General features: G+C 42.1%; 1 protein-coding gene across 5 annotated transcripts in view; it reads right to left on the bottom strand.

Moving 5' to 3' along the window:
• unc5db (unc-5 netrin receptor Db) overlaps positions 1–27627 on the bottom strand; it is a 169944-nt gene that overhangs the window by 8604 nt on the left and 133713 nt on the right. For 3 of the 5 annotated variants that reach the window (XM_072665225.1, XM_072665228.1, XM_072665224.1), the window contains 4 exons: positions 25499–25583; positions 18008–18230; positions 12650–12877; positions 32–181 (listed from right to left, as the gene is read on the bottom strand). In XM_072665225.1, the coding sequence (XP_072521326.1) occupies positions 32–181; positions 12650–12877; positions 18008–18230; positions 25499–25583 (686 nt within the window). The remainder of the gene's footprint in view (positions 1–31; positions 182–12649; positions 12878–18007; positions 18231–25498; positions 25584–27627) is intronic. The other 2 variants (XM_072665227.1, XM_072665226.1) reach the window with 1 other exon arrangement.

The following is a 27627-nucleotide window of genomic DNA, read 5'->3' on the forward strand; positions in this document are numbered from 1 at the left end:
AAACCGAGAGAAGAAAACGCCGCTAGCTTACCTGGCAGGTGGTAAAGGGTTTGATACTCCACAGGAACTGGGGCAAGTCCTGGATGGAGACTTGTAGACTGTAGGTGTTCCCTTTAAACAGCAGAGTCTTGGGTTCCTCCAGGAGCAAACCTCCTCTGCTGGTCTCTGCAGACACCACTCCCTGCAGAGAGGAGATAAAAGGCTGCTCAGGGCAAAGCAGTTCAAACAGATGCCAACAGTTCCAGCACGGAGGGCTTCCTCAGCAGCAGCTTCAGATCCTGGGACGGGCAGCAGGAATGCTGATTTAGCATTGGAGGGCTCCAGGTCCCTTTTTTTTTTTTTTGCCCTGGGGCCACTACTGCAACAGATCTTCCTTCCCACTACTTCCTGGGCTTACCACAGGTAAGCCCAGAGTCCTTTAGCTGGCTCAACCTCTTAAACCACATGGGCCTGTCTGAGGTTCCCCACTGAGGTTCTTTAGATACGGTAGCATGTTAGCGCACTGATTTAAAGCATCCCAGACTATCAGCTTGTTCAGCGTCATCTTTGAGAATGACCTTGGTGCTAAGAAGCTTTCAGGAAAGCCAACCCTGGTCGGTTGGGTCAGCGTTTCCATACCTTGAGGCCTTCAGGTTCTAAAATGTTGGTTTTTCCAGCTCCCAACGAGGAACCAACCAGGCCTACAGGGCACAGGCCCAAGGGTCTTGACCACTAAATAGCTCTAAACCAGTAGAGACGTAAACTAGGCTGAAGCCACCAAAGATGTTAGAAAGTATGGGTATCACTTTACTTGGATGGTCCATGATCGTAAATCAACCCTAACCTTGATCTAAACCTTAAATCTGAAGGTAAGATCAGGGTTGGAATTTCAGGGTTACATTCAATAGACGTTTACACATTATCTCAGAGACGAATGTCAGGCGAGCATCTACGAGGCTTCTGTAATGGACCACCACCGTATGAAATGGATTTCCACATGTGTTGAGAAGCGAAGCCATGGTCTCACAATAAGCATTTTTCCACTGGTGGAAAAAAGAGCAAGCAAAGCCGACGGTCTCCAGGACCAGGTTTGGGAAACAATGATTAATGCTGTTGCCTGGTTCCCCACAGTAAAATAAATAAATAAATATATATATAAATAAATGCATCAGTGGTCCATGTACCAAAAGGTATTCTCAAACGCAGGGCTAATAGATCATGCTGCAGGAACGCTGCGAGTATCCGTCGAGAGTCCAGGTTGTGAATTCTACAGCTCTGAGATTCTGCTAGAAGAAGAAGACGACGACCCACTGCTTTCACATCAGCGATTAACAGAACTGGGGGGGGTTCACTTGGGCCGAGCAGGCAGGGCACGTACGGGTGGAATTTTGACTGGTCTGCACCCAACAGGGTACCTGTCAAAGTGTCCTTGCACCTTGTCCTAACAGCACGTCTCACGAGCGGCAGAGCGAGGTGCTTCACAACGCCTCTCGGCGCTTTACCCGGGTTCTGTTCCGGCCGTGTCACGCTGCATTGTATCACCCTGAAGTTCCACTTCAACAAAAATGAGAAAAATGAATCCTGGGTGGAGAAAGCATCAGAGCAGCCTCTCCTCTAAAGCTGATAAAGATATTCATAGTGGATCCTGAATAATTCAGAAGCCTCAGTGCAACATATAATAAAAGTCTAACAGTATAGAGAGTAATGCACATGTTTTTATAGCATTTTCTATAAATAATTCATTGAATACTTTGGCATAAGCCCATTCAAATATACTGCCACTGGACGCATATATGGGCCGTATTCCAATTTGGGGCCCCAATAGCCATTTAAGTACACTGACGCCGGACACTGAGTGATTACTTCAGGAACAATAACCCCAGGCAATACTGGGGGTTTTGGGGGTTTTGGGACAAAGGTGTCCTTCAGCTATCCGCCGACTTATCTCCTAGATGCCCACCGCTCTGGAGTGGGCAGGTTGTCCCAAAAAGCAATATATCTGATGTTGCAGCTTAAGTGTCCAATAAGTCATATGGGTGTGTCCAGCTGTCCCAAACCAGCATGTTCTTGTCTGATTATGATATAAGCCTGTTTCCGAGCATGTAGTTTATTACTCAGCTATAACTGATGACTTTTTACACAAATAGGTATAATTTCTCATTCCCATAGTGGAGTTTTTGAACATCATAGGGTCAAAAATCAAGAAGGCCTCAGGGCTGTAGCCAAAAGTCAAGAAGGGAATGCAAGGTGCTATGGGCCTCAGCACTCTTACATATACATTCCCAAAAAAACAGGAAATGCATTTACATAGGAAAAGAGTTCGGTGACAAAAGGAACCCAAGGCTGCAAGAGCACAAAACATATCTTAGGCGGCCAGGATATATGCTTACATGTGTAGAGTGCATGTGGGATCCCATATCCAATATATATCTGCCAAGTCAAATGTATTATAAGTGGGATGTAAAAAAAAAAAAAAAAAAGGCCTAGGTTTTCAGCTTTGGTGCAAGATAAGCCAAAACTAACAGTCTGGGCATCCTTAACATACGGTGTGAGTTTGGAACAGATCGGAAAAAGTCAAAAGTCTGGCTGAAAAAAAACGTAAGGGGTACCCCTGTGAGTTTTTTTAGGCCAAATTTTTGACTTTCTCTTATCTTCTCCAAACTCACACCCTATGTTAGGGGGACTCAGACGTAAACAGGGGTGCACTTAATATTGTCCTATGATTTTCCAAAGCGGAGATCTGACCCAGCTTTTTTCTGACCATTTCCAATATAAAAATATATGGGCTTTGGACAGTGGAATGTTTCAGCTATTGATGTAGCCACTGTTTCCAGGAAACATGCAGTGCACAAATAAGCTGCTATTAAAGTAAAATTACCAATGTAATAAAAGTGGGGCATCATTCAAAATATATTGTATATTGGACATCATCCACTTTCTAATATACTTAAGCTATGTCAGTTATATTACGAGCAAAATCCCATTTCCAAAACATGTCAAAGATGTAATAGATTTCCAATACATGTTCCAAGCCATGTCACAATTTTTTTTAAATTGTTCAAATAAATAAATAAATACAAATTTTATGCTATAATAACAATTGCCCGTGCTATCCATCTGTCCCTGAAGCCATATCTGTATTAAAAGTAAAGGCCCACTGTCCAAAGCCTATGTATTTGCTTGACTGAAATATAATAGAAATTGGATCGTCTGATCTCGGCTTTGGTGCAAGATAGGACGAAACTAAGAGCAGCCCTGTCTAAGTCTGGGCCCCCTTAACATACGGTGTGAGTTTGGAAAAGATCGGAAAAAGTCAAAAATCTGGCTGAAAAAAAACGTAAGGGGTACCCCTGTGAGTTTTTTTAGGCCAAATTTTTGACTTTCTCCTATCTTCTCCAAACTCACACCCTATGTTAGGGGGACTCAGACTTAGACAGGAACGAACTTAATATCGTTCTATGATTTTCCAAAGCGGAGATCTGACCATTTCAAAATAAAAAAATTTATTGCTGAAAAACTGATGTTACAGATGACCGTAATAACAGGTATATAGTTGTCAGTAAACCAGTCACACAGTACTGGCAGAATAATTCACACCAAATCAGTAACACAGCAGCTCTGCACTTATTATTTCAACTCTGGGAAGGGAACTGAGTGGCCGCAGTCTCGGAGATCTGAGAGGATTGTTACGGGGAAGGAAATCAGCGTCTCCACTTTTAGATAAAAAGAGAGGACGGGAAGTCGTGAAAGACGAGCGCTGGCCTGTTCACTCGTCTTCTCCGAAGAAAGGCTACGCAGAAACCAAACGGGGGGTTCAAACAGCACACAGCGCCGGCTTGGAGCTTAGAACAGAAAATTAAATTCAAATGGATTAAGGGCTGCTTTGATTTCAGATGTGCTGCTGTTCATCTGTCATAATTGCTTTGTGTTTCAGTGGGCTGTTCAGATGTGTGTGTGTGGGAGTGTGGAAGTGTGTGTGTGTGTGTGTGCTGTCGGTTCTCAGCCTTCTCAATCTCACACTGCTCACAGACAGCAGCCTGAGCGCTCATGCAGAACTATACTGATTGATTCTGACGAGAGTGTGTGTGTGTGTGTGTGTGTGTGTGAGTGAGTGTGAGAGAGAGAGAGAGAGAGAGGGGACAGAGGAGGAGAAGGAGGCAGAGCGAGAGACGGAAGAAACAGCAGTATTCACAGCTTTGTGAAGATCCAAATGGAAAAGTCACGCTACATCAGCTCACTACTAAGAATAAAAAAAAGGTGTGGTTGACTTTTACCTCCCTCTGACTTAAACCCCGACCTCACCCCACTCTGAGAACTGGTTCTGGAATGAGACACAACGACAGCCTCAGTAACGACCACCTCGAGAGATGATCTGAAACGTAAAGGCCGGCACGGCAACGAAGGTAGACGCTGCCGGTCAGCAAATCTCAGCCTGCTCCTGCAAGACCGGTTTCCATTTCAAAGCATCTCGCCCTTGGTTTCACCTCCTGTGATGAAGGCTAGAACAGACCGAAAAAACAAAGTCCTAAAAAATCCACAAACCGAAAGCCCAGACCTCCAGCAGCTCCATCTGCATGGCCGATATGTGTGAGGCAAGAAAAATGCCTGTGCAGGGTTCTGAAGAACCGAAGCAGTGAAAAGTCATTCCTCTGCTGCTACTGATGCGGTCAAAAACAAGGCAGGTCTAAGTCCAAGTCAAGATCTGCCACACTGAATTCAAGTCCGAGACTTTTTAGGCAGGTCCGATCATTTTTAGTCGTCAGAGTCAAGAGCAGGACTTTGTAGCATTCAGGTCATGACCACAGTCTAAGGCAAGACCAGAGCCTTCACATAGCAAGTCAGAGCCAAGAGACAAGTCAAATAATAAGTCCAGGCTTGGTGCAAAATTTGGTACTCAAGACAAAGTCCTCAACAAAAGGAGCTCAACTAAAGACCGAGACTTTGTAGTAGTCAAGTCTGAGTCAGGATCAGCACTGCAGTATTTGACTCTCAGTCGTTTTTACACCTATAGTTGGTTTGTAAAATAAAATCCCAGCTCACCAAAGAGAGTCAACAAATCCTGTGAGACCGTTCAGAGCAAAGAAAGTAAATTCAGGAAGAAGTGCAGGTGTGAAAGCGCCCTTAGTCAAGATGGTCAAGACTTTGTAGTAGCTGAGCCTGAGTCAAGAAAAAAGCAGAAGTGGTAGACAACAACAGCTTCAATTTATTTGTAGCTCATCGGACATGAATCATAATTGATTATATATTTAAACGAATAAACGTCTGCGGCGTTCCAGTTAAACATTCCCATAATTGTACACTACTTCAAAACATTCGGCTAAAGACTTTAGGATTCACCACAACTGCTTATGGAGTCCGTTACTGGCATTTTATGGTGGATCCAATCAAAATATGTCCCACGTTAGCATTGTCCCAGGTTAGTACTGCTAGCAATACCAGTGGATAAGGCATTATACAGTGTTTTGTGCATCCACAGATAGAAGTTGGACAGTGTCAGACCGATCTAATGAGACACAAACAGACATAAGGGCTAATAAACTGTATAAGACTACTGCAGATGTGTGGAGCAGCCATCTTGGATTTTGACTTGGCGTGTTTAGTTGGAATCCCAGTTCAGAGCACAGCGTTGGAGGGGAATGATGGGACTGGTAGCGCATTTCTTAGGTCCTCTGAATTCTTCTCTAAAACATATTTAGAAGTCACCAAGTAAAGTCAGCTTATAAACCAAACAAAGGGCAGTGACTCGGTTTACGGTCTTAGCCAATCAGAGTGAAGCGTTGAATTGAAATAGTTAATTTACACTGCAGGAATGTACCGTTAATCTTCAGTAATGGTAAGCGTACAGACGCCGGCACTGCACTCACCTGGTTCGCCCTGAGGCCAAGACAAGGCCGAGTCAAAATGATGCTGAGACCGAGACAAGGCCGAGGCCTAACTCCAGTACTACCCACTATCTGCAGCAGGCCATTTCTTTCACCTCATATACCCGACCGGCGACGTCTCAGAAACTCATCTTCTCCAATCTTCGTAAGCTGTCTCCACAAGAACACCCGGTTCCTATAATTAGGCTAATACTGTCCATCAACCAACTCTAGGAGAAATGTTCACAGTGTGATGTTCAGTGTGATTCCTCAAAGCAAAACATCACATGAAGCTATCCTCTAACGAGATGCTATTTCGGAGGTGTAAATGCTTTGATTGGAACTCACTAATTAATCGTCTCGATCAAACTTTAACAAAAAAAAGCTTACGACTTTTTGAAAGTCTAATTAAGACTTATTAACCTACTGTTCTCCAATAACGTCACTAATTAGCAACAGCTTTGGAACTCAACGTCTTCTGTTGATTTGCAAATAAACTGAAAATCAGGTTTGGCACAGTGGAGCTATTTTGGCTTTACTTTTTTTTATATACTTTAACAAATAAAATAAAAAAAGTTGACAAGCTCATCCCTTCCTATTTTCTTTATTTATTTATTTTTGGCATTTATTATTTTGGTTGATGAACAGCTCAGCTAATACACATTTACAGTGCCTTAGGAAAGTATTCAGAGAACTCTCTTGACCAGCAATCCTTAAACAGACTTTTTGGCATCTGTAAAATTCCTTTCAAGAGGCACAAATTCTACATTTTTGCCCAATTACTTACGGTGTCTGTCTGGGTTTCTGTTGAAATAAAGGCAGAATTCAATTTACCAAGCTCTTTTTATTCCTTACAGTTACATAGGCTGTTTTTGGTTTATGCAAATGAGCTCCGTTCTGCTCCAAGATATGTTACATTAAAACCACCAGCGTAATGTTGTGTAGCGCCCCCTTGTGCCGCCAACACGGCTCTGACCCATAGAGGGATGGGCTCCACGAGACCCCTGACGTTAGCAACAGATCCTTAAAGTCCATAGTGGTCTTTCCTTGGAGCACTGTTGGTAGGTACCGACCACTGCATACCGCTAACACCTCACAGGACCTGCTCTGCTCTAGCCAGCACAGTTTGGTTCTTGGTCACCCTCTAGCGAAGGTTCTACAGCGTCACCTGTCTTCAGCCAATCACCAGCCTCCACCTGTGTTACAAGACCTCAACTTACACACTTTTGGGTTTTTTGCTCCTTTCGGAAGTGGCGACACGTTCTCCCCTGTTCCACCAGTTTGGTCCTGACGACTGCCCGTGGGCAGGCTCCGTCCCCCGCCTCTAAGTTCAGCACAATCTGAGAGAGCTGACGACGGCGGGGCATACGCCGAAGACTTTAACCATCAACATACAGTTTTAACATGCTAACGTTGTTCCCATCTCATTATTTGTAGATTCGAGATTAACTTTATGCTTTACTGCACTCATGTCTCCAGAGTCTTCTGGTAGAACGGATAATCAGTTCAGATAATCAATATTTTTACTTCACGCTATGGCTAATCTGTGTTTGATTCTTCATGCGTTGAAGCTTCTATAAACGAATAAATCATAGATAGTAAAAAATGGCTATTTATGGTGTTTCCTACTTGTTTCCATTAAAAACTCAATTCATTATGCTACTGTATTTATCTTATAAAGAGCTGGGCGATATGAATGGTATCGCAATGCAGGGGTTACGATTTGTTATCCAATCAGAACAGTGGAATCTATAGCGTATGTTAACAGTGCTAACTATTGGTCAGGGTTCAAACACAACACTAAATGGACCACCATCTGACACCAATCTTTACATCGAAAGTATTAATTAATAATCAATACTGTGTTCAATACTGAGAATCGATGCAGTATTGCAAAGTTTAACATTGTGATACGTCGATATATCCACCTAATTAGTGATAACTAAGTAAGCAGTTCTGTCACTTGTGGCCTGACCTAAAGTCCTAGCTGTAACAGTCACGATTCAGCGTGACTTCAAGTGTAAAGTCATGTGTTGGTCTGGAGAGAAAAAGAAGAGAGAGTGCACCCTGACACACTTCCTTCTGGTGACACGAAAAGCAAACCTGACCTCAGGCCTGTGGTTAAAGCCTCTGAATGATGCATTCTTACCTCAAAGTGGGCTGCTAGAGCGAGCACATAAACACTCAACAGCTGCAAGGTCTTCATTTGTATGGTTTCATCCTTGGTGCAGCACTTATATTACATTCCCTTCCGTTCTCTAGCCAATTCTCACACCTGGTCCTGCTAATAAAGGCCCGCAGGACCATCCGAGTTCTAGAAAAACGAATGTTGTGATCCATTTTGATCCAACGCGTCTTAGAATTAAACAGGGTACTTTTGTTACTGTGCCTTTATGACCGTTCGACATAACTGACCTCTGGTCTGGTTGGCTGCCCTGTATTCCCAGCCAACATGTCCATGTGGGGCCTGTATGGGTAGCCCACCTGGGAACCAGAAGCTGTGTCTTTAGGTTCTGTGTTGGCTCCACATGGAGATGCCCACCAGGGTCAGTGACGGGACCAGTGAGGGGTTAAGCATGGGCCCCATCTGGGTGTTATATTGAGCATGCTGGCTGGCACTCACACTAAAAAAACAGGGAATTGATGAGGAACTATTTATACAATTGAGTTTTAGTCTCCTTCAGAGACCCCTCATCTGTTATATTAGGCCATTCTAGAAACTTCATCTGCCAGTCATTTGTGTGCCCCTGGCTCCATTATGGTGTGAGTGCTTGGACCCCGGTGATTGCCATGGTCAATGTCATTTTTACAGGGTTGCAAAGCTCTCATAGTGGTTATAAAATTAATGTTTCCTACATCAATTTCTCACCATAACGAAATTGGAAGGCGAGTCTGTTGGATGCGGTTTGTTCTTCCACAGAATTCTTGGCCAACAGCAAATCTATACCATACACATGAACGGCACATCCACCACCCTGAACGTGGTGTCTATGTTTAGCATTTTCTACCTTTAGTGAGGGGTTGGAGGGGGATGTGGGGAGTGGAACAAGTGGTTTCGCTTCCGTTTATCTGCACTATGGCTCCGTTTAATCGGAAAATGAGCCCTCAGTAGGCATGACTCGCAGGCAAAGCCATGCTACTGTCTCCAGGACTTGCCGTTCCTCTGAGAAATATTAAATAGTTAAATAACACAAACAGCTTTGAGCTCTAATATACAAGCTGTGTTTACCTGTAAAACTCTATATAATAACAGAATGAATCCAAATAAACAGAGTCAGAAGTCAGTGCTCAGAATGTGCTGTTAGTAAAGCTATTGAAATTTAGTGATTGACAGTTTTTGAACATTTTTTCAGTTTCACCAGCAGCTCACTTAGTTTACTTAAATGTAAATAAACTATTAATACCCAGATAATACCAGAGTTTGCACAATTAAATGTGTTGGTCTTATTTTTCCTCAGCAGTGACCTTTCTTTTGATATTTAAGTCTGCGGATGCCTTGAAGAGGAAAGCTGTTAGACTGGGAGATGCTGCCTCGTTATGGTTACGGTCTACTGGCTACGGATGGGCTCCAAGTTCCAGCCCGAAAAACTGATGGTCGTCGGTCTTAAAAATGAAGGCGGTCCTATCTGGGTATCCAATTAGACCAACTTCGAAGGCTGTATTGCAGACAGGTTCATCGGCTTGAAAGTCCTGACTGTGGCTCACACTGCCAGACGAGGCAATAATGTAGATTAGTCCATTGTAATGGTGCAAGTGAAGGTCTGGGATATCGTAGTCCGGACTTTCAAATTCCCCATATCTCAACCAGATCAGGAATTGATCAGTGGGCCATGCTGGAAGAACGAGTAGGATCTATGGTGACTCTACCTCAGCTTCTAGGACAGCATCTGCTGTACTGTCTGGGTAACAGATTCCACAGGGCATCTTCAAAGGGCTTGTAGAATCTGAGCCTTGGCTGGTTGGAGCTGTCAGTGTTTGACCAGAGTTACTGGTCATCTTGCCTGCTAAAGTAGGTATAGAAGAAAGGAGATAGAATTCCTTCTACACTGAGTTTTTAATGGCAGTGTTAACTCGACCCTGTGTTAGAAATCTATAGTGTTTGATCTTATGACTGCTGCTGTTTTTGATCATACCTGCTGAAATGCATTAATGTATTATGGAGTATGGGGATCAATAGGGAACAGACACCTAGAAGTACACCTCTGTACATAACCTCTGGTTGTACTGTGTGTTTTCAGCCCCCTGGGGTAAGCCAACGGAGCCAGATCAAAGTCACACAGAGCGGAGTGGAGGTAAAAGCTTATTTATCTATAATAAAGTATCAGACGACTCTGGAAAGAGATGGACAACGTACATTTCTGGAGGACCTTGAGTAACAGTACAAGTACTCTATAGACATTTCTAATTAAATACAAAGAAAACTACTTATTAGGATATTATATAATACATGACCTTTTTTTGACACTTTATAAAAACTGGTCCTAATAAAGAGCGGTGCAGTAATGATCTAAAAGTCTGTTAATTACTACATAACCAATGTATGCATTAATAAATGCTACAATTTGAGCGATTTACCATTTTACCAAACACAACATCTGCTGTTCTGAATTGTAGAAACCTTACATCATTTAATTAGTTACATCTACTTTTTGAATTCTAATAATTCATCAAAAATTCTACTGAAATATTAAAATGATTATGGGTTATGGACATCAACTTTGCAACCGTTCTCTTTTTAAAAAAAAGTATAAGTAGACTCCTGTGGGAGTCATCATTCACGTCTACGTTAATCATTATTAAAGTGGTTAAGATATACATAAAAAAAACACTCAAAAGTGTGACTTTATAATTTACTTCTAATCAAATTCATTTAATAGAAAACCTGACTGTAAATTTTAAAGAATAATAAAGACATTACATACAATTATTATTATTATTATGAATTATAAATTATAAGTTATTTATATTTGTAATGATTACAATTACAAACATTATAATGCATCTGCCACGTTTATTTTATTTCTTTGCAATATTTGCCATTATAGCTGATAAACAGGTATCCACAATGTGAACTGGGTATGCATCGTATGTAGGATGTCTTGGTGGGTTTTTTTTAAAGAAGGCCTAAGTTTTAGGCTGGACTGAAAGGAGATGATTGGGTCATATAGGCTATTGATTGGTCTTGCAAAATTAAATGAGTAAATGTGTGTGAATTAATTAATTAATTAATGCTTAAGCACAAATCAGATAATTATTAGTTACTGGTACTGATCAATAATCAATACTATTTACAGGGGTACAATACTTCTTACGGTGTACAGTCTACTTTTACTCAGGTACAGTCCTGTACTTTGTCCATCCTGGGTCATAAATGAGCTGCAGTGTTGTCCAGCTCCTCATTTCCTGTTTTTGTTTTTCAGCAGACCAGAATAAGGTCAACGTCTGCACTTTTCATGCTCACGTGATCTTTGCTGTGGCTATATTTTTATATATTTTAGATTTGCCTGAACGAAAGTAATTTCACTTTTTACAGTATTATTTAGTCCGGCCCAGGAGGAGAGTATGCTTACCGTCATTTTTCAGTCATTGCTCATGATCAAAACAAGCTTTTAGCAGTCAAGCTACAACTGCGTTTCAGGAACCCAAGTGGATTCACTACCAGTGTGCAAATGAGAACGTTATATAAGAGAATAACACGTGAATAATGAGACAGGCCTATTTATGAGGGCTGAGGAATATAGAGGAAGCACAGAGATGGACTACACCAACATGTAATCTAATGAAAATGTCTGATTTACATATTCTGACAACAGCTGTTACAACCTCAACCACTCTTCTCAATCAAGTCTCAATCCCAACAATGTTCCTTACCTGTGTTTGTTCCTTTTTTACTGGAAAACATTTTTTCTGTTCTATAGCCCTGATGATCCTTGAGTCTAGATCTCTACAGGAGCTCCTCATCAGTCATACAGTACTGTACAGAGGTTTAAGGCCCCTAATCCCATTATTTGAACTATGTCTCTCAGCTTGAAGAAAGTTTTTACTGTAGAAAACCTCAGATCCCATTAGACCGGATGGAGGTAAACAGAAATACAGTAAAAAGGAACAAGAATTTCTCGATAACTCATCGGTCATTTGGAGGTGGCTGAAAAACAGGTAACCTGAACACCTGAGCTACTTTGAAGATTTGCCGTGGGGGTATCTCAGGAATGGCAAAGGAATGTAAAGCCTGTCCGGGACTCCTGTTCAGCAGTGGTGAAAGAGGAGGGCCAGAATGAGCCACAAATGAGTGACCAGGGTTCAGGCACCCAAGGCTCATCCCTGCACGAGATTGATAAAGGCTCTCTCACAGAAAGAGCCAACATGTCAACACATCTGCAGACCAGTCAGAGAGCCTATGCCAACCCCTGTCCACCATCGTAAAGTGTCTATTATAATGCACACCTGAGCTTCGGAACTGGACCTTGGGGCAACGCAACACATTTACGTCTGGTTTACGTCACATGGATGAGTGGGTCTCACTGTTTAGCATATTAAGCAGGTGGTCGTAATGTTGTGGCTAATCAGTGTATATATTCTCACTGTCATGCAAAAGCCTTGTATCTCAAGAACAGCAACTTTACAGAAGAAGGAAAAAACTTTGAAAGTTATTATGGAGTTTTATTCCAAGTCGTTTTGGAGCATTTCTATTGGTCCATCATGAGAAAAAAACCCCAAACAAAATGAAGATACAAGGTTTTTGCGTGCCAGTGCCGATATACACATCTGTTATCTGTGAAGTGGCTGCAGTACTCATGACTTGCTCTGACCTGAAAGGCATGAGGCGTGTCGTCCACACAGTACACTCGTAGGCCGTAGTTCATGGAGGACGCCTCCAAGTTGCCGAACACAGCCACCTTCAGCCTCTTCCCAGCGTGCTCGTTCAGCGGCTCTCCCACCAGGGCGTAGGAGCCCGGCTCGTCCAGCAGCAAGTGGCAACTCTGAGTGTCCAGCAGGCAGTAGCAGGAAGTCGACTCATCGTCCACTGACATCACTTCCTGATGGGAGTAGAGGAGAGAGCGTGTCTAGCGCTGACATAATAATCTACATATTATAGGACCTATAAGAGCTGGAGAAGTTGCACCAATGGTATTTCAATCCAGTATGAGTCTGCCGTGCAGTTTTACTGCCTGATAATTGTATATAATACAATAATTATGCAAAGATTTTAATCCGGTATGAATCTGCTGGGTGTAGTTTCTACAGTCTGAGAGTAACATATATTGGTGTTAACCTAGTTGGACTCTAAAAATTAGTTTTTAATCCAGTATGAATCTGAAATGTGTACCTTTACAGTCTAACAATAGTAACTGTTGTGTTTTTAATCCAGTATGAATCTGAAATGTGTACTTTTACAGTCTAACAATAGTAATTGTTGTGTTTTTAATCCAGTATGAATCTGAAATGTGTACCTTTACAGTCTAACAGTAATAACTGTTGTGTTTTTAATCCAGTATGAATCTGGAATGTGTACCTTTACAGTCTAACAATAGTAATTGTTGTGTTTTTAATCCAGCATGAATCTGAAATGTGTACCTTTACAGTCTAACAATAGTAATTGTTGTGTTTTTAATCCAGCATGAATCTGAAATGTGTACCTTTACAGTCTAACAAAAGTAACTGTTGTGTTTTTAATCCAGTATGAATCTGGAATCAGCACATGTTTAAATGGTTTAGTGTTTAAAACCATTATTTTAATTAAATGAAATGTGTGTAGGTAGTAACTGTGTGGGCATCTTAATCCAGTATGAATCCCAACTGTTCATAGTTTTACATGGATTTACAGGATTTTACATCAGTGTGTAAAAAAAAAAAAAAAAGAAAGAAAGAAAATGTATAACTGTGACGTGCTTGTAATCCAGTATGAATTCTGCAATTTGTGTGGTCTGACAGTAATTATTGTTTGGTCATTTTGAACTACACACATTTTATTGAATTAAAATAATGGTTTAAAACACTAAACCGTTTAAACATATTCCAGATTCATACTGGATTAAAAACTACTTCAGTTTAAGTAGTTTTTACAGTCCAACAGTAACAAATGTTTAGTAATTTTAATCCAGTATAAATCTGAAATGTGTGTAGCTTTACCGGCCTCTCAGTCACATTGGTGGGGTAATCCAGTATGAATCTGCAGTGTGTGTAGTTTTTACAGTCTGACAGCAATTCGTGTTTAGTCATTTTAATCCAGTATGAATCTACACACATTTTATTTAATGAAAAGATCATTTTAAAACACTAAAGCATTTAAAAACATATTCCAGATTCCTACGGGATTAAAAAACTACTGCAGTTTTAACACTCTGCAGTTTGAGTCGTTTTTACAGTCTGACATTAACAACTGTTTAGTCATTTTAATCCAGTATGAATCTGCAGTGTGTGTTGTTTTTGCAGTCTGATAGTAACTGTTTAGTCATTTTAATGAATCTGAAATGTGTCAGTTTTTTTCACATTTTTTTTTAAATGTGAGCAGTCTTCACAGTCTTACAGTAATTATTATTTAGTCATTTTAATCCAGTATGAATCTGAAATGTGTACAGCTTTACCATTCTCACAGTCACATTGGTGGGGTAATCCAGTATGAATCTTCAGTGTGTCATTTTACCAGGCTGACTGTTATCTGTGGGAATTTAGGAGGAAGACAGAGCAGCCAGCCAAATCGGATACACATTACTTCACAGACGTTCTTCTGGTCGCTAATCCAGCTCTAATCGTGCTTTAGACCGAAAAGCCCAGAAGACAGTAAGTATCTGAGAAGCCCAGCTGAAGTTTGAAACTCCGGCTCTGGATTCAGTAGCGGTAGAAAGTGGCCCCCAAACACAGCTGACAGATGTGGCTTAAACCTCACCTCCTGTTTAGCACAGCTGCTCGTTCGCTCGTTGGATATCTGCTCTGTAGCGGCTTTAACAAGAGCCGTTGACTGGAGAAGACAATGCTGGGACACTGACATGTTCTTGACCTCTTCTTTTCCTGTCTTTCTCCTGCATGAAAGAGCGGTGGAGCCGCTAGTGGCAGTGGGTTGTAAACTCGCTCTGCACCGGCGAATTGCTCTGCGATTACCAAGGTCACGTCTCTGATGGCTGAGGAGGTCAGGCTAATGGCACGTCGATATAATACAGCCCTCGTCTCACTTTCTCCCGCTTCTTTGTGCGACTGGCGCTCTTCAAACAGACATGCGTATCAAACAGAATGACCTCTGTGGAGGAGCCAGCCTTTGTGATCTGATAAAAAAGAGCGAGTGAGGGGGTCGAATGCGACGGATGGACTAGAAAAAGGAGGGCTGAGGTCAAGAAAGAGCTGTTTACCTCCGCTGCTGGTCTTTTCTGCCGTACCTGAGAACAGCATTGATCTGTCCTCACATATTCTCATGTTGACATCGACTTATCCTCATGTAACGCTGCACCTCTCGGTGGACAGCAGCCGCGGCGTTTAGTGTAGTGAAAGTCAATTCCCTCTAGAAGCACAGAAATCTTTCACAGATTAGCAGCTGCTGGGGGCCGATGGAGATCACTGGCATGGGGAACTGGATTTCTGCATAAAGCAATCACATCAACTCTTGCTGAGACTGGGAGGTGGAAACAATTCACTATTCACTCACTAATTAATCTCTAAATAAACAACGTGTTCAGGTTTAAAACTATGGAAGTCACAGTTTTACTGGCCACAAGTGCATGATTTCATTAAATAAAGGGTTTCTGTTTTTGGCTTTAATAACATTACATTTTATCATCATCACGTATCAAAAATAATGACCAATTTTAATAAAGTTGTGACTTAATATCCTGAAATAATGAATTCTTAAAAAAACAAAATAATAATAAAAAATAATATTTAAAAATAAAGGCTATTCATAAATTCAATTACTTAATAAATGAGAAGCATTTTGTTTTGTTTATATATCGCAATACATCTACAATATTTCTGCAATATTTATTTACAAAATTGGTATTTTTTTGTACACAAAGTTGTGAATTTGTCTGATAATTAACTTTATCTTTTTATTTAGATTTTAAGAAAAAATAAGGAAATAAGTATTTTTATTTATTGAATTGTTCACTTGGCTTGTTTTGTGCGCCATACTTGCTATCTCGAAATAACTTACGTGGTTAAAAATGACAAATGTTCTCTGACTTTTACAATGTTGAAAGAATAAATGTCATTCTTGGGGAATAATCAGTAACAATGTTAAAGTAAATAAGTCATTATTTTGAGATATTATGCTGAATTTGAAGGGAAATAAGTTACTTTAACAATTTAATTAAGAATTTGTAAATAACAGATTAAGTTAAATATGAAACTATGCTTTGAATATCTGGAAAATAAGTAATTATTTTAATAGTAATTAAGTCGCAATTTCAATAAGAAAATCGTTGGTTTGAGATTTTAATCAGATTTGACAGTCACACGGCTGAAAATGTAGAACACAACTTAAGTATTTATTTAATGGATCATGTACATTTGTGTAATTTATGATGTGATGGTGTTAGACCTTTAAACAGATAAGCAGAGCATTAATAATAACTGCAGATTTGAATGGGTTAACTCCTAGCAGCTACAACCGCAGGGGGCTGACTGAGTAACCTCCAGCGATCCGCTAATAATTACAGGCAATTAATATCACACTAAACCGCAAGCGTGAAATGCAATTTCTCTGTAAACAGGAGTGCAGGGCCTTGTTAAGCACAAGAGACATGTGTTCGATTTAGCGCTGAGCGAGTGGCCAGGTCAGGAGCTGTACCCTCGGTATGATGCCACACGTCGTCAGTCATTTCTGCTCGTGCTTCCTCAGCGCAGCCGGATCAATACTGGCCATGTCTCACTGTCCCTCTGGCCCCGCGGTCACCTTTGTCCGACGGTCAGGAGGCTTCTTGTGACTTCTCCATTACGGCGCACTGTCATTGTTTGTATTTTTTCCTTGGTATCATTTTCTCACCTGCCATCACCACCACAGGGCATCCTCAGATTCATGGTAAAGCGACAGCCGTAAGGCAGCAGAGCCTGAAAACAAGCCTGGTGTGGCACATAGTGATGAACGGTTCATAGCTGAGCAGTCAGAAAACTTGGCGCCCGACCAAAAAGTTTCAATCTAGCTGGAAAATCATGCTACTGCTATCGAACCCTTGAACAACCCAGAGTTGCCCCCTAGGGGACATCCTTCAGCTGGCCTCTGAAAGACACACTGGCTTAACATTTCATAATAAAAACACTATATAGTTCCAATTTTTTTTTGAGATATTAAGTCAAATTTTGTTTGGGAAACCATAATACCTTGGAATTCTAGAAAATATGGCATTATTTTTAAATATTAAGCTGAATTTGGTGAAAATAACTCACTTATTTTTGAGATATTTAGATATAGAGAAAAAAAAATGAATTAATTTAATTTAATTTTGTTTTATATAAATGAATCTTTTTTACATAAAGTTAAACAGTTTAATCCATAACACTATATATAAAGAGTGCTGTAGTTTGTAGTATTTATTTAAGTTTATTTGTACATATTTACCACATGCTGAAAGTCACCTAGGCCATGAAGCAGAAAAGCATCCCCACACAATCATACTACCGCCACCATGTTTGACTGCTGGAACGATGCCCTTACTGTGGAAGGCTGTGCAATGTTGATCTGGGTTACTTCCTACTAGGAGATCTGACCACTGTTCCAGGTTAGCTTAGGCCAAGGCGGACACACTGCACCAAAAATGTAAAAGCATTGTTTTTAATGGAGGTACACACACAGCTGACCTAAAAACAATCAAACAAAGAGGCTGCTGGTGCTCTCAGAGCAAGGGACTAACCGCCCCAGACCACTGAAGGCATTTGGGATTACTTGGAAAGCTGTAAGCTTTTAGATGTAGTTGTTGAAGATCTTAATGACCATTCTGGCAGAAAATGACTGTATACATATATATATATATATATATATATATATATATATATATATATATATATATATATACACACATTATTATTTATTTTCCAAAGCTAACCTGAATCATGTTTCGGGCAAAAAGCGACTACATGAGAGAAGGGATGATAAATCAAAGACAGGCTCTGCCCATGCTGATATGAATTTCAAATGCAGTCAAGGTCAAGAGAACAGAGATGCGTTGTGGGCTCTACGCTACCTCCCACTTGTTGTCCTTGGTCTGCCTCTTGAGCTGAATGTTCCAGTTTTCCGCGCTGACCTCGGCGCAGTGGGCTATCGTCATGGCAACGGGAGAGGACAGGCTCAGCCCCGGGGGGCCGTATGTGACCTCCGGACCCAGCAGGATCTCGCACCTCTCTTCTGACGGGGCGCTGGGGGATACGGAAAGATGAGAGAAAGTTTCACTTGTGCTTCGCGAGTTCCTGCCAAGAAAAACAAAAAAAAATCAACCCAACAGCATGTTAACGAAATCCTGTCGGTTTAGTTTCGGCACTCTAGTTTGTGTGTTCCTGTTGACTGTGGCCTGCTCGTTCCTGGAGCCTGAGCCAGTTTCAAATCAGTCGACAATTTCAACTCGTCTGGCGCAATTTTGAAATCGGGCAACGCGAACGCAAAGCGTGGACCAAATGTGCCACCACCAGAACCGGACCACGCAAGCCTGCACAAACAATTACCCCGGCTGGCAGGTTAGCAGCCTCGGAAATCATTAAAGGCAGAGCGCTTTTGCAAAGAGGCCCATAATTCTGCGGGAAAGCTGCTGATTCTCAGAGGGCACCTGAGAGCAACTCGTTTACTGGCTACTGCTGCATATTCATAAGGCTCTCTGCTTATAATTTCCAGCCTATTATCATCGGCTTCCATCTTTTCCTCGCGATGGTGCGGCATGAAATAAAGCCCATTAAGGGGGGGGGGGGGGGGGTGGAGAAGAGCTAACGAAGGCTCCCTGCTTGTCTCGAAACTTCAGGACACAGGAAAACAAGAAGACCTCCTGGTGCTCATACTTTTAGCACCACAAGTGAGAACAAGAATCCTAGCAAATTGGGTTTCATTACAATGGGTTCAGAGTGCCTTCTTCAGCCAAGTTTCCAAAGGGACAGCAAACGTGATAGCAGGCAATTAAGCATTTTCAGAGCGTTTTATTTAACGAAATAAGGGTCTGTTTGGACCCTTGTTAGCAAGACAGCGATTTGCTTGACGAGCATTCATGGAGGACCTTGAGACCTGGACCGCCCTATGAATACTGGAGAGTGCTAGCTTCAAAACAAGCTAACAAGCTATTCAGAAAGCTCAGAGCAGGCTGGGGTTCTTTGTTTCAGGTGTTTGGAACCTTTAGCGTGACTCAGTCATCTCTCCGGTGAATCCATGAGAGCTTGCGTGCCTTCTCGACGGGGCTGTCATCACTTTTAACGACGCGGCAAGGACCTGATACCCAGAGAAGAGCTGCTTGTCAGGGAAATCTATTCGGAAGACCTTGCGTAACGGTTCTCAAGAGCGAGGCACTAAGGAAGGAGCTGTCGCTCAACACCCACGAAGGTTCAGCAACGACAAGGCAGAAGCCTGAGTCATGATTTCATCCTCAATTAACGTTCCGCCGCTGAAAGGAACCAGAACCGGCACGGGTTCCTGAATCATTTGAAAGGCCTCGCGCGGAAGTAATCCGATATTTGGCGTCCGAACGGGGCAAGTTCAGGAGGCAAAAAAGCCGGCCGCGGATTGTTTGTGTGTGGAGTGGCGCAACACCTGCGAGAGCCGAGCGTCTAAAGAAAGCATCTCGCGGCTTCTTCTCCCCCTCCTTTCCTCCTTAGAATTCCACTCCACATCATCGTTGAGGGCCTCACGCTAGCGCTACCCGGGGCTGTAATGAGGCGCATTATTCAAAGTGACTGATGATTCATCCCCGCGAGACAGGCAGCCTGGCTCCGTGGCATTCTGGGACTCCGTAGGAGACACCAGACTTAACGAGAAACGAACAGGATCCATTAGCGGCCGCGCCACTTCTTGCGAGGTCTTGTTTTAATGGATATCTGATAGAGTGGAGACGTGGGTTGTAATACCGTGACAACCTCTTTCACACCTAATACATATGTTTAACATTTCGATCATTAATGGCTCAACTTAAGGGGCTGACTTAAGGATTGTGTAAAGTCTGTAGCACATCGCTGAAGGTCGGCATTCGGCAGCTTTTTATGCAAACTGAGATGAAGCGACATGCACATTCAGGAAAGCTGATCCCGACAAGCTGTTTTCGTTCGTTTTGACCTCGGAAGGTGTTCCCGACAACTGATGCTTTTTGGAATAATCCTTTATGGGCTGTTTTCCCAGACCCACGTAGGTGAGCCTTATGAACCTTGGCCTTCAGGAGTTCGCGTAAGGTCTTTGAAAGTCACTTCAGCCAGTGTTTACTCGCCACTTACTCTCTCTGCAACACGCAAACAACTAGAGACAGTTGGAAATTAACAGTAAATAAAATGCAGAGGGGCAAAAAGCTCTGAAGAGTATTAGCAACTGTAGGTCTACTCGTTTCGGATGAGCTTTAAATATCCTTTTGCCTTTCAAGGGAATCCAAAATAAAACAAACAAAAAAAAAACACCTTGAGACCTTTCAGGGCTGCTACTGTGGTCGATTGTGTTTGGAGTTTTTAATGGATTTCTATTATGCTTCGGAGGAGGAGGAGAGTGCTCAATGTCGACTATCTGGCTGACTGAGAGGAAAATTCAATTCTCCACCGGTCTCTCCTGGCCACGGAGGACGGTGGGGGGGGGGTTGCTGAGTGACAGCTCAGAGGATGACGGTTTTCCGAAGGGCCCAGGAGAGGAAGCGAGACGTTCGGTCTCGCGTCAGGAGAGAGGAGAATCTGTTTAAAACAGATCTGCTTTCTGAAGAGCTATTCATATCCCACTCCCCATTCACAGCCAGCCAGCCTTGTGTCTTAAGCGCAGTCCTGAATGCACCTTATTCTTCTCATCATATGCTGCTGCGGCACTTAGCATTATTGTCGTGTCATCAACGCCTGTCATCACACCATGCTTTGGGGTTCAAAAGCTACCATTTCTCTTAAGACTTAACAGCAACGTAGTGTGATGGAAGGCACCTTCCACGTTCGCCTGCACACTGACTCGGAACACCCCTGCTTCATTGCCTCCCGTCATGTTCCCGTTTCCCTTTAAAGCTGTGTTTAGCTGTATCCTTCAGGTTCGCTGGACGAGAGAAGGAGGCCAGCAGGTGCCTTCACGCGACGAGGAAAGGAAGTGATTTCTGACCTATAGACTCCCAAAAAGCTCCCAAACACTGAGAATGAGAGAAAAACAACAGCAGTAATTCATTTCATGCCACTGGCTCCACTGTCACACCGTAACTGTAACTGTCATGACAGATGCGCCGATGACTGATGTCATGACTTTAAATTAGCATGCGACAGGAACTGTCAACAACTGCAGCCTCTGACAGTTCTAAGACATTTGCAGGTAAAGGTAGCATGGTAATGTTTATATCACTAGGCAATAATAAGCTTATGACATCTGTCATATAGTGTTCATGTCATGGCCGTTCAACTAATTATGTTCCCATCAACTTTTCGACAAGTTCCAAACAATAAGTGTAAACATCTGACTTTTTGTGGACAATATGCTATAATCAGGACCTTTTGCTCATCTGATCTGATGACTGTCTCCATTATCTCAGAGTTGAGCAAAAGATCTAGTTTCTATGAACTGTTTAAGAACTTTCCATTTAGCGCGACTACAACCTTTTCCGGACCTCTCTCTCTTTTCCAGCTCTGCCTCTCCAAACCGGACACTCCTACACTTACAACACTAACGAGTGCACTATGTAGTGTGGACGAGTGTGTTTTCTATGCAGCCTTCGTGTTTGCTGCAAGAGGCACATGAGGGAAATGTGTCACATAACTAAAAGTATGCTCTCAACATTTCTGTTTTCTTTTTAAATCTGATCTAATGGAAGTTTCTAGAACGTTAAGACGATCGTCGTAAACAATTCTCTGGATGCCTGCCCACATTTTCCATACTTATATATCACGTTTCGCAGCACCTTAAACTGGAAAAAACTCCTGCTGAGAAATTCGAAATAACTTGGCAAGCCTTCATTTACCATGTAAAAGCTAGGCAAATAGCACTCACTGGGTTCCTGGGTACGAAATCCATGATTTACCAAATGTATAACATCAACCCTCACTATTTAAAGCTGCTTTGTATCTTGGTTTATTCTTTTTTCTAGGATTTTTTATTTGTAGTTTCTCAATTTAGTCATCTTTAAGTAAACGTTAACGCAACAAATTCTTTAGTGTTGTAGTCACCAATTAGGACCAAGATTTTGATTGAGCTTGTAACGGTGGGTGGCAATATGTACACTTTTAATACGCTCATTTGAAACAATACAATATTGAATCTTACTGTACTGAATTGAATTATATTGGTCGCCGTCATGCAGAAGAATCTTCAAAATTACAACTTTATAGCAGATGCATTAAAGAAACATCCAAATTTTCAGTGGAAGTCAAAGAAGACTTTTCAAGTTATCAAAAAGGCAGAAAAAAAGAAAAACTGAGAAACTGGGTTTTTGTGGGACGACAATATTTTAGGCAAGCTTGTGCCCAGAGTGTTTGGGTAGCAAAATAGATCTTACTTGCCAATGCTAGCATTTAGTTTGACTAATTAGATTAGTAAAGCTAGTAAATACTATATTTGTGAAGACGTCTTTTTTAGGGGTGGCTGAATTTTAATCTGAAGTGCAACTCAAACACAACTGCTTCCTCTAGTGAGCGGAGAGAGGATTGGATGGTAGGAGTTGACGACTATTTTTTTAGGCCTGCTTTAAAGTTGTTTAAGCCAATTGCAGAGTGGGGCATGCAAAATCAGAGCCAGCTCTAGAAGGAACCCCCCCTCCCTCCGCCAGGCGGCCACTTGTGATTCTACTCATGAGGCTGACGGGGGCAACTCGAACTCTTCTCAACAGCCAGAGGGCTCCCGCAGAGAGGGCGTGATGTGAAAGGAGCATACTGGGCCTGTCTTTCTGTATGTGTGTGTGTGGAGGGGGGGTTTAGTGAATGAGAGAAAGAGAGAGAGAGAGAGTAAAAAAGTGAGACAGAGAAAGAAAGAAAGAAAGAAAGAAAGAAAGAAAGAAAAAGCTCAATAAATTGAGAAGTACAGATGAAAGAGATGTTGATGTTGATCATCTAATGCACATCAAATAACTGAACACTATAGCAGCTCAGAGTATGTGAAGACTATCGCAGCTCAGAGTATGTGAAGACTATTGCAGCTCAGAGTATGTGAAGACTATAGCAGCTCAGAGTATGTGAAGACTATCGCAGCTCAGAGTATGTGAAGACTATCGCAGCTCAGAGTATGTGAAGACTATAGCAGCTCAGAGTATGTGAAGACTATCGCAGCTCAGAGTATGTGAAGACTATAGCAGCTCAGAGTATGTGAAGACTATAGCAGCTCAGAGTATGTGAAGACTATCGCAGCTCAGAGTATGTGAAGACTATCGCAGCTCAGAGTATGTGAAGACTATAGCAGCTCAGAGTATGTGAAGACTATCGCAGCTCAGAGTATGTGAAGAGTATAGCAGCTCAGAGTATGTGAAGACTATAGCAGCTCAGAGTATGTGAAGACTATCGCAGCTCAGAGTATGTGAAGACTATCGCAGCTCAGAGTATGTGAAGACTATAGCAGCTCAGAGTATGTGAAGACTATCGCAGCTCAGAGTATGTGAAGACTATAGCAGCTCAGAGTATGTGAAGACTATCGCAGCTCAGAGTATGTGAAGACTATCGCAGCTCAGAGTATGTGAAGACTATCGCAGCTCAGAGTATGTGAACACTATAGCACCAAAACGTTTCCAACCTCAACCGTAACCAACTCAAATACCTGAACTCTGATATCGTTTAACAACCTTATACTAGTGCTCTGTGAGCACTCATCTTCCTCTGCATCTGTTGTCTGTGCCTGTACGTACAAAGCCATGGAATAGTTTTTGTATTTTCTAAAAAATAAACATGTTTACACAAAAGGAAATACTAGACAAAGAGAACCATATCAAACACAGGCCAAGGTGCAAATCACCTGTATAAAAATGAACACCCCTTTACAATGAGTAACCTTCATCAGCAACAACTGCAATCAACATTTCCTATAATTTCATATCAGAGCGCACTTTTCTTTTCAGAGCTGCTTCACTGCGGACAGATCGTTAGGGTTTTCGAGCATGAACTGCTTGTTGGAGACCCTGCCAGAGTATGTCATCATCTCTTATTGGGTTTAAGTGAAGCTGTCCAATCGTCCTAAGGCCTCCCAACCCCACAAAACAGACCACATTTGAGAAGCTCTTTAAGATTGGAGGCAGCTATGTTTAAACTGTGTTTGGACCATTTTTTGTGACCAGCTAAAATCTGGACTATCAAAATTTGAATTTTCAGTGTAAGAAAGTGATTGGAACAAAATTGAGGTCAGGAGTATGATCGTTCTGTTCCCACTAACAATTTCAAAAAGCAGTGGAGACAAACTGGGGGTCATCAGCAAACAAATAACAGATGAAAGATCATATCCTACAATTTTATTTATTTATTTACCCTTTTTTCCCCTCCTAATTTGGCACAGCCAATTAACCCACCCAAATTGTGAACTGTGAAATGTGAACCCCGGGCCATAGTAGTAGCGCAGCACACCACAGAGCCACGGCACACTACCGATTATAAAAGTTACTCTATAAAATAGCTGATGTTGAAGTGTGAGCTGGGAAGTTTCCAACCTCCAGGTAGGAAAAGAATACACTTGAACACCACATAACTTCTTTTCCGAGAGCTCTAACTTCTCAGAGTTACAATTCCAAGGCTGCAACTCTCAGACTGTGTGCTTTTATGTTATTTTTAGCATTACATATTCATGGTGAATACCATAGCCCCACACAGCATCCACCTACTTTTTAAATAAATCAATATCTAACCAAACAGCTCTTTTAATGCCAGTATAAAAGCCTTTTCACAGCTTTTTTTTTAAATGCACTCAGAGCAGCCAAACAAGAGCCAGATTACTGAGAGTGTTCATTTTTTCCTGACCTCACACAGCTGGAGTGACCCGAGTGCTTCGATTTGGGAAGTAGAAGGCTCTACTGAGCTCAGAGTTTTCAGGTGTCATGAATGCAGCATGAGCAAAGCAATCCCATTCCGGTTTGAGTGACGCAATTAATAGTTAGTAACGTGTATTGTGTAATATAATACCTTTTGAGTAATTGCCCCAACACTGGTAACAAGACCCACAAATACAACTATACAGTAAAAGCCAACAGTAACAGCATCAGTTGTTGCTACATGACTTCAGAATTGCCCAAAGCAGCCTGTATGGCAACTGGCACGTGTTGGAATAAGCCTTTATACCTATCTATCCAGGCTAATGTAGGTGTCAGACGGCCTTAGGAATGCTGATGTTCAATAAAGCCTTACCTTTACCTGATAACGACCTTGACCGAGTATGCAGATATTAACCAAAGACAAACTAGAGGAAAAAACGTTTGTATAATATAGAACTGATATAAAGTATGAATGAACTATTGACATTACCACCCACCTTCTAAGAAAAGAGGAGGACACGGTTTCCTCAAAGCTGTGAACGAGGGAGAAATGGGCATAATGATGGAAGGCTGTATTGATTGAGCTGAGTGCTGTGGTCTCACCTGGACTGTCCTTGATTTATGAGCATGTACATTTCCCAGGAAGTGTCCTCTGCAATCGCCCCGTGAGACACCAACAGGCTGACTCCTACAGAAACAACAGACACCATATCTGCCATGAACAGCTCTCACACATGGCTAAGAACAAGCCCACAAAGCTCCATTTTTAAAAAAAATAAATATATATTTTGTTTTGAATTATTTTCCCTTTTTTCTCACAATTTGGTACCACCAATTAACCCACTCGTACACAGTACTAGCAATGCTCCAAGGGGGACCCTAGGAGGGTAAGGACTTAACACACGTCTCCTCTGATACACCTGAGGCCAGACACTGGGTCTTTTCAAACTGCTGCCGATGCGGCACTGCCAAGACCAATTGCGCCCTCTCTGACTCCGGCTGCTGATGGCAAAGCGACATGGCTTGGGATTCGAACTTGTGACCCCCCGGACCACAGACGAGATCACCGATCCTCTCCGAGTTCCATGCTGTTTTTGTCCATTATTAGTATTATACTGTCACTTTTGCAGCACATCTCTATAATCTCCAGAATGGCAACATTACAAAAGAAGGAAAATGACATAGTACAATGTAAAGTTCCTTGGGTCATCAGAGATAAGGGGGTTAAGAGCCCGGATCAAGGTCCCAACTAAGCAGATATGGGTAGTGAACCCACAACCCTATGGAGTTGTGAACCCACAACCTATTGAACCAGTGCTGGCCCAAGCATAAGAGGCACTCTGCAGGTACTGCAGACACAGAAAGCACCTGTACAGTCTGCACGAGCTGAGCAATGCTTAGTCATTCCCTTCTAAACTTTAAGCAACCCACCGGTTAGACTTCATTAAACCCACACCTGCCAAGCTGTCGGCTCTTTATTGGTGATGGCAGCGGAACGCTCATGAGCTGGCGATCGGGACATCACCAGGGTGTGAAGAAAATGAACCGTGACGTACAAGAAGCACGCTTTTGTAAACATCTTTGCTGTTATAAGAGCATGCGTTGGGCGCTCAAGTCGCAAAGGGAGCACTGTATACCGAGAGCAAGGCAGCCGTTATACAACCGTCCATACCTGCAGCCGCCCACACCATGTGTTCAGACAACAGTGGTTCTACTGTGAGATCCTAAAGAGGCCCCAAGTACCCATCAACATGAGGACCTGAAAGGAAGCAGGCCCAGCAGAGCGTTGACTCTTATTACCCAGCAGATCTTGTTAGCCAATGAAAACTCTAATTGTCTCATGGCACCAATGAGCTCTCTCCGACTCGAACACCTTCCGTAATTACTCTCTGCTACAGATCTGAAGTGTTCATGAGCCCGCAGTCTCTTCACCAGACCAAATAAATGAGCACTTACTGCAAAGGACTGTAGGACAATCTAAATGTTGCATTTCCCCAAAAACAACAGTGACATTTTCCAGACGTTTTGTCCCGAAAGAGAAGCACAATGTTGTTGATTAAAGGGACTGAGGCGACTTAAAGGAATACCAAAGCCGTTAACCTTCCGACCCTAGACTAAACAAATACTGCAGTGTTTATTTCAAACTCCAGAAAGAAGCGTCACATTAAAATCACTGACAGTCTTCGTAACGCGAGATGCAGCATTAGCCCTTTAGACCGAACTGCAGCCTCTGCTGGCGGCTCTGCACTTCACTGTAAAGGCTGTAGATGGCTGTAATTTACAGAAGGACAGTTTTAAGTAGGTGAACACTCTGGATTTACGCAGGTTTCTGCATTGATTACTAAAAATGTGGTCTGACTGTTATCCATGTTACAATTACAGACAACACTTCACTACAAAGCTCGTCTCAGACTCTCAGCTACACTGACAGATGCCGCAGGTTGTTCAGCTGTCTAAACAGAAGCCAAAAACCTTCATTATTAACGTCACTGTTTCCACATCCACTGTTCTCCTGGCTTTATGTGCAGTTATAAATAAGCCTCGGATTTTGTCCAGAGCTGTCTAATTCAGTTTAGCTCAAAAAGTGTAATTTGTACAATTTTCTTCAAAATGGAGTCAATCAGGAAAGCTGGTTTTGCTTTTTCAGTTTGTATGGAGAAAAAAAAAACATTAAAATTTAATACAGTGTGTGAAACCACATAAGCTAGTCTGTTTGAGCTCATTTAATAACC

The sequence above is a fragment of the Salminus brasiliensis genome, chromosome 20 (genome assembly GCF_030463535.1).
Source record: "Salminus brasiliensis chromosome 20, fSalBra1.hap2, whole genome shotgun sequence".
NCBI classification, from domain to species: Eukaryota; Metazoa; Chordata; class Actinopteri; order Characiformes; family Bryconidae; genus Salminus; species Salminus brasiliensis.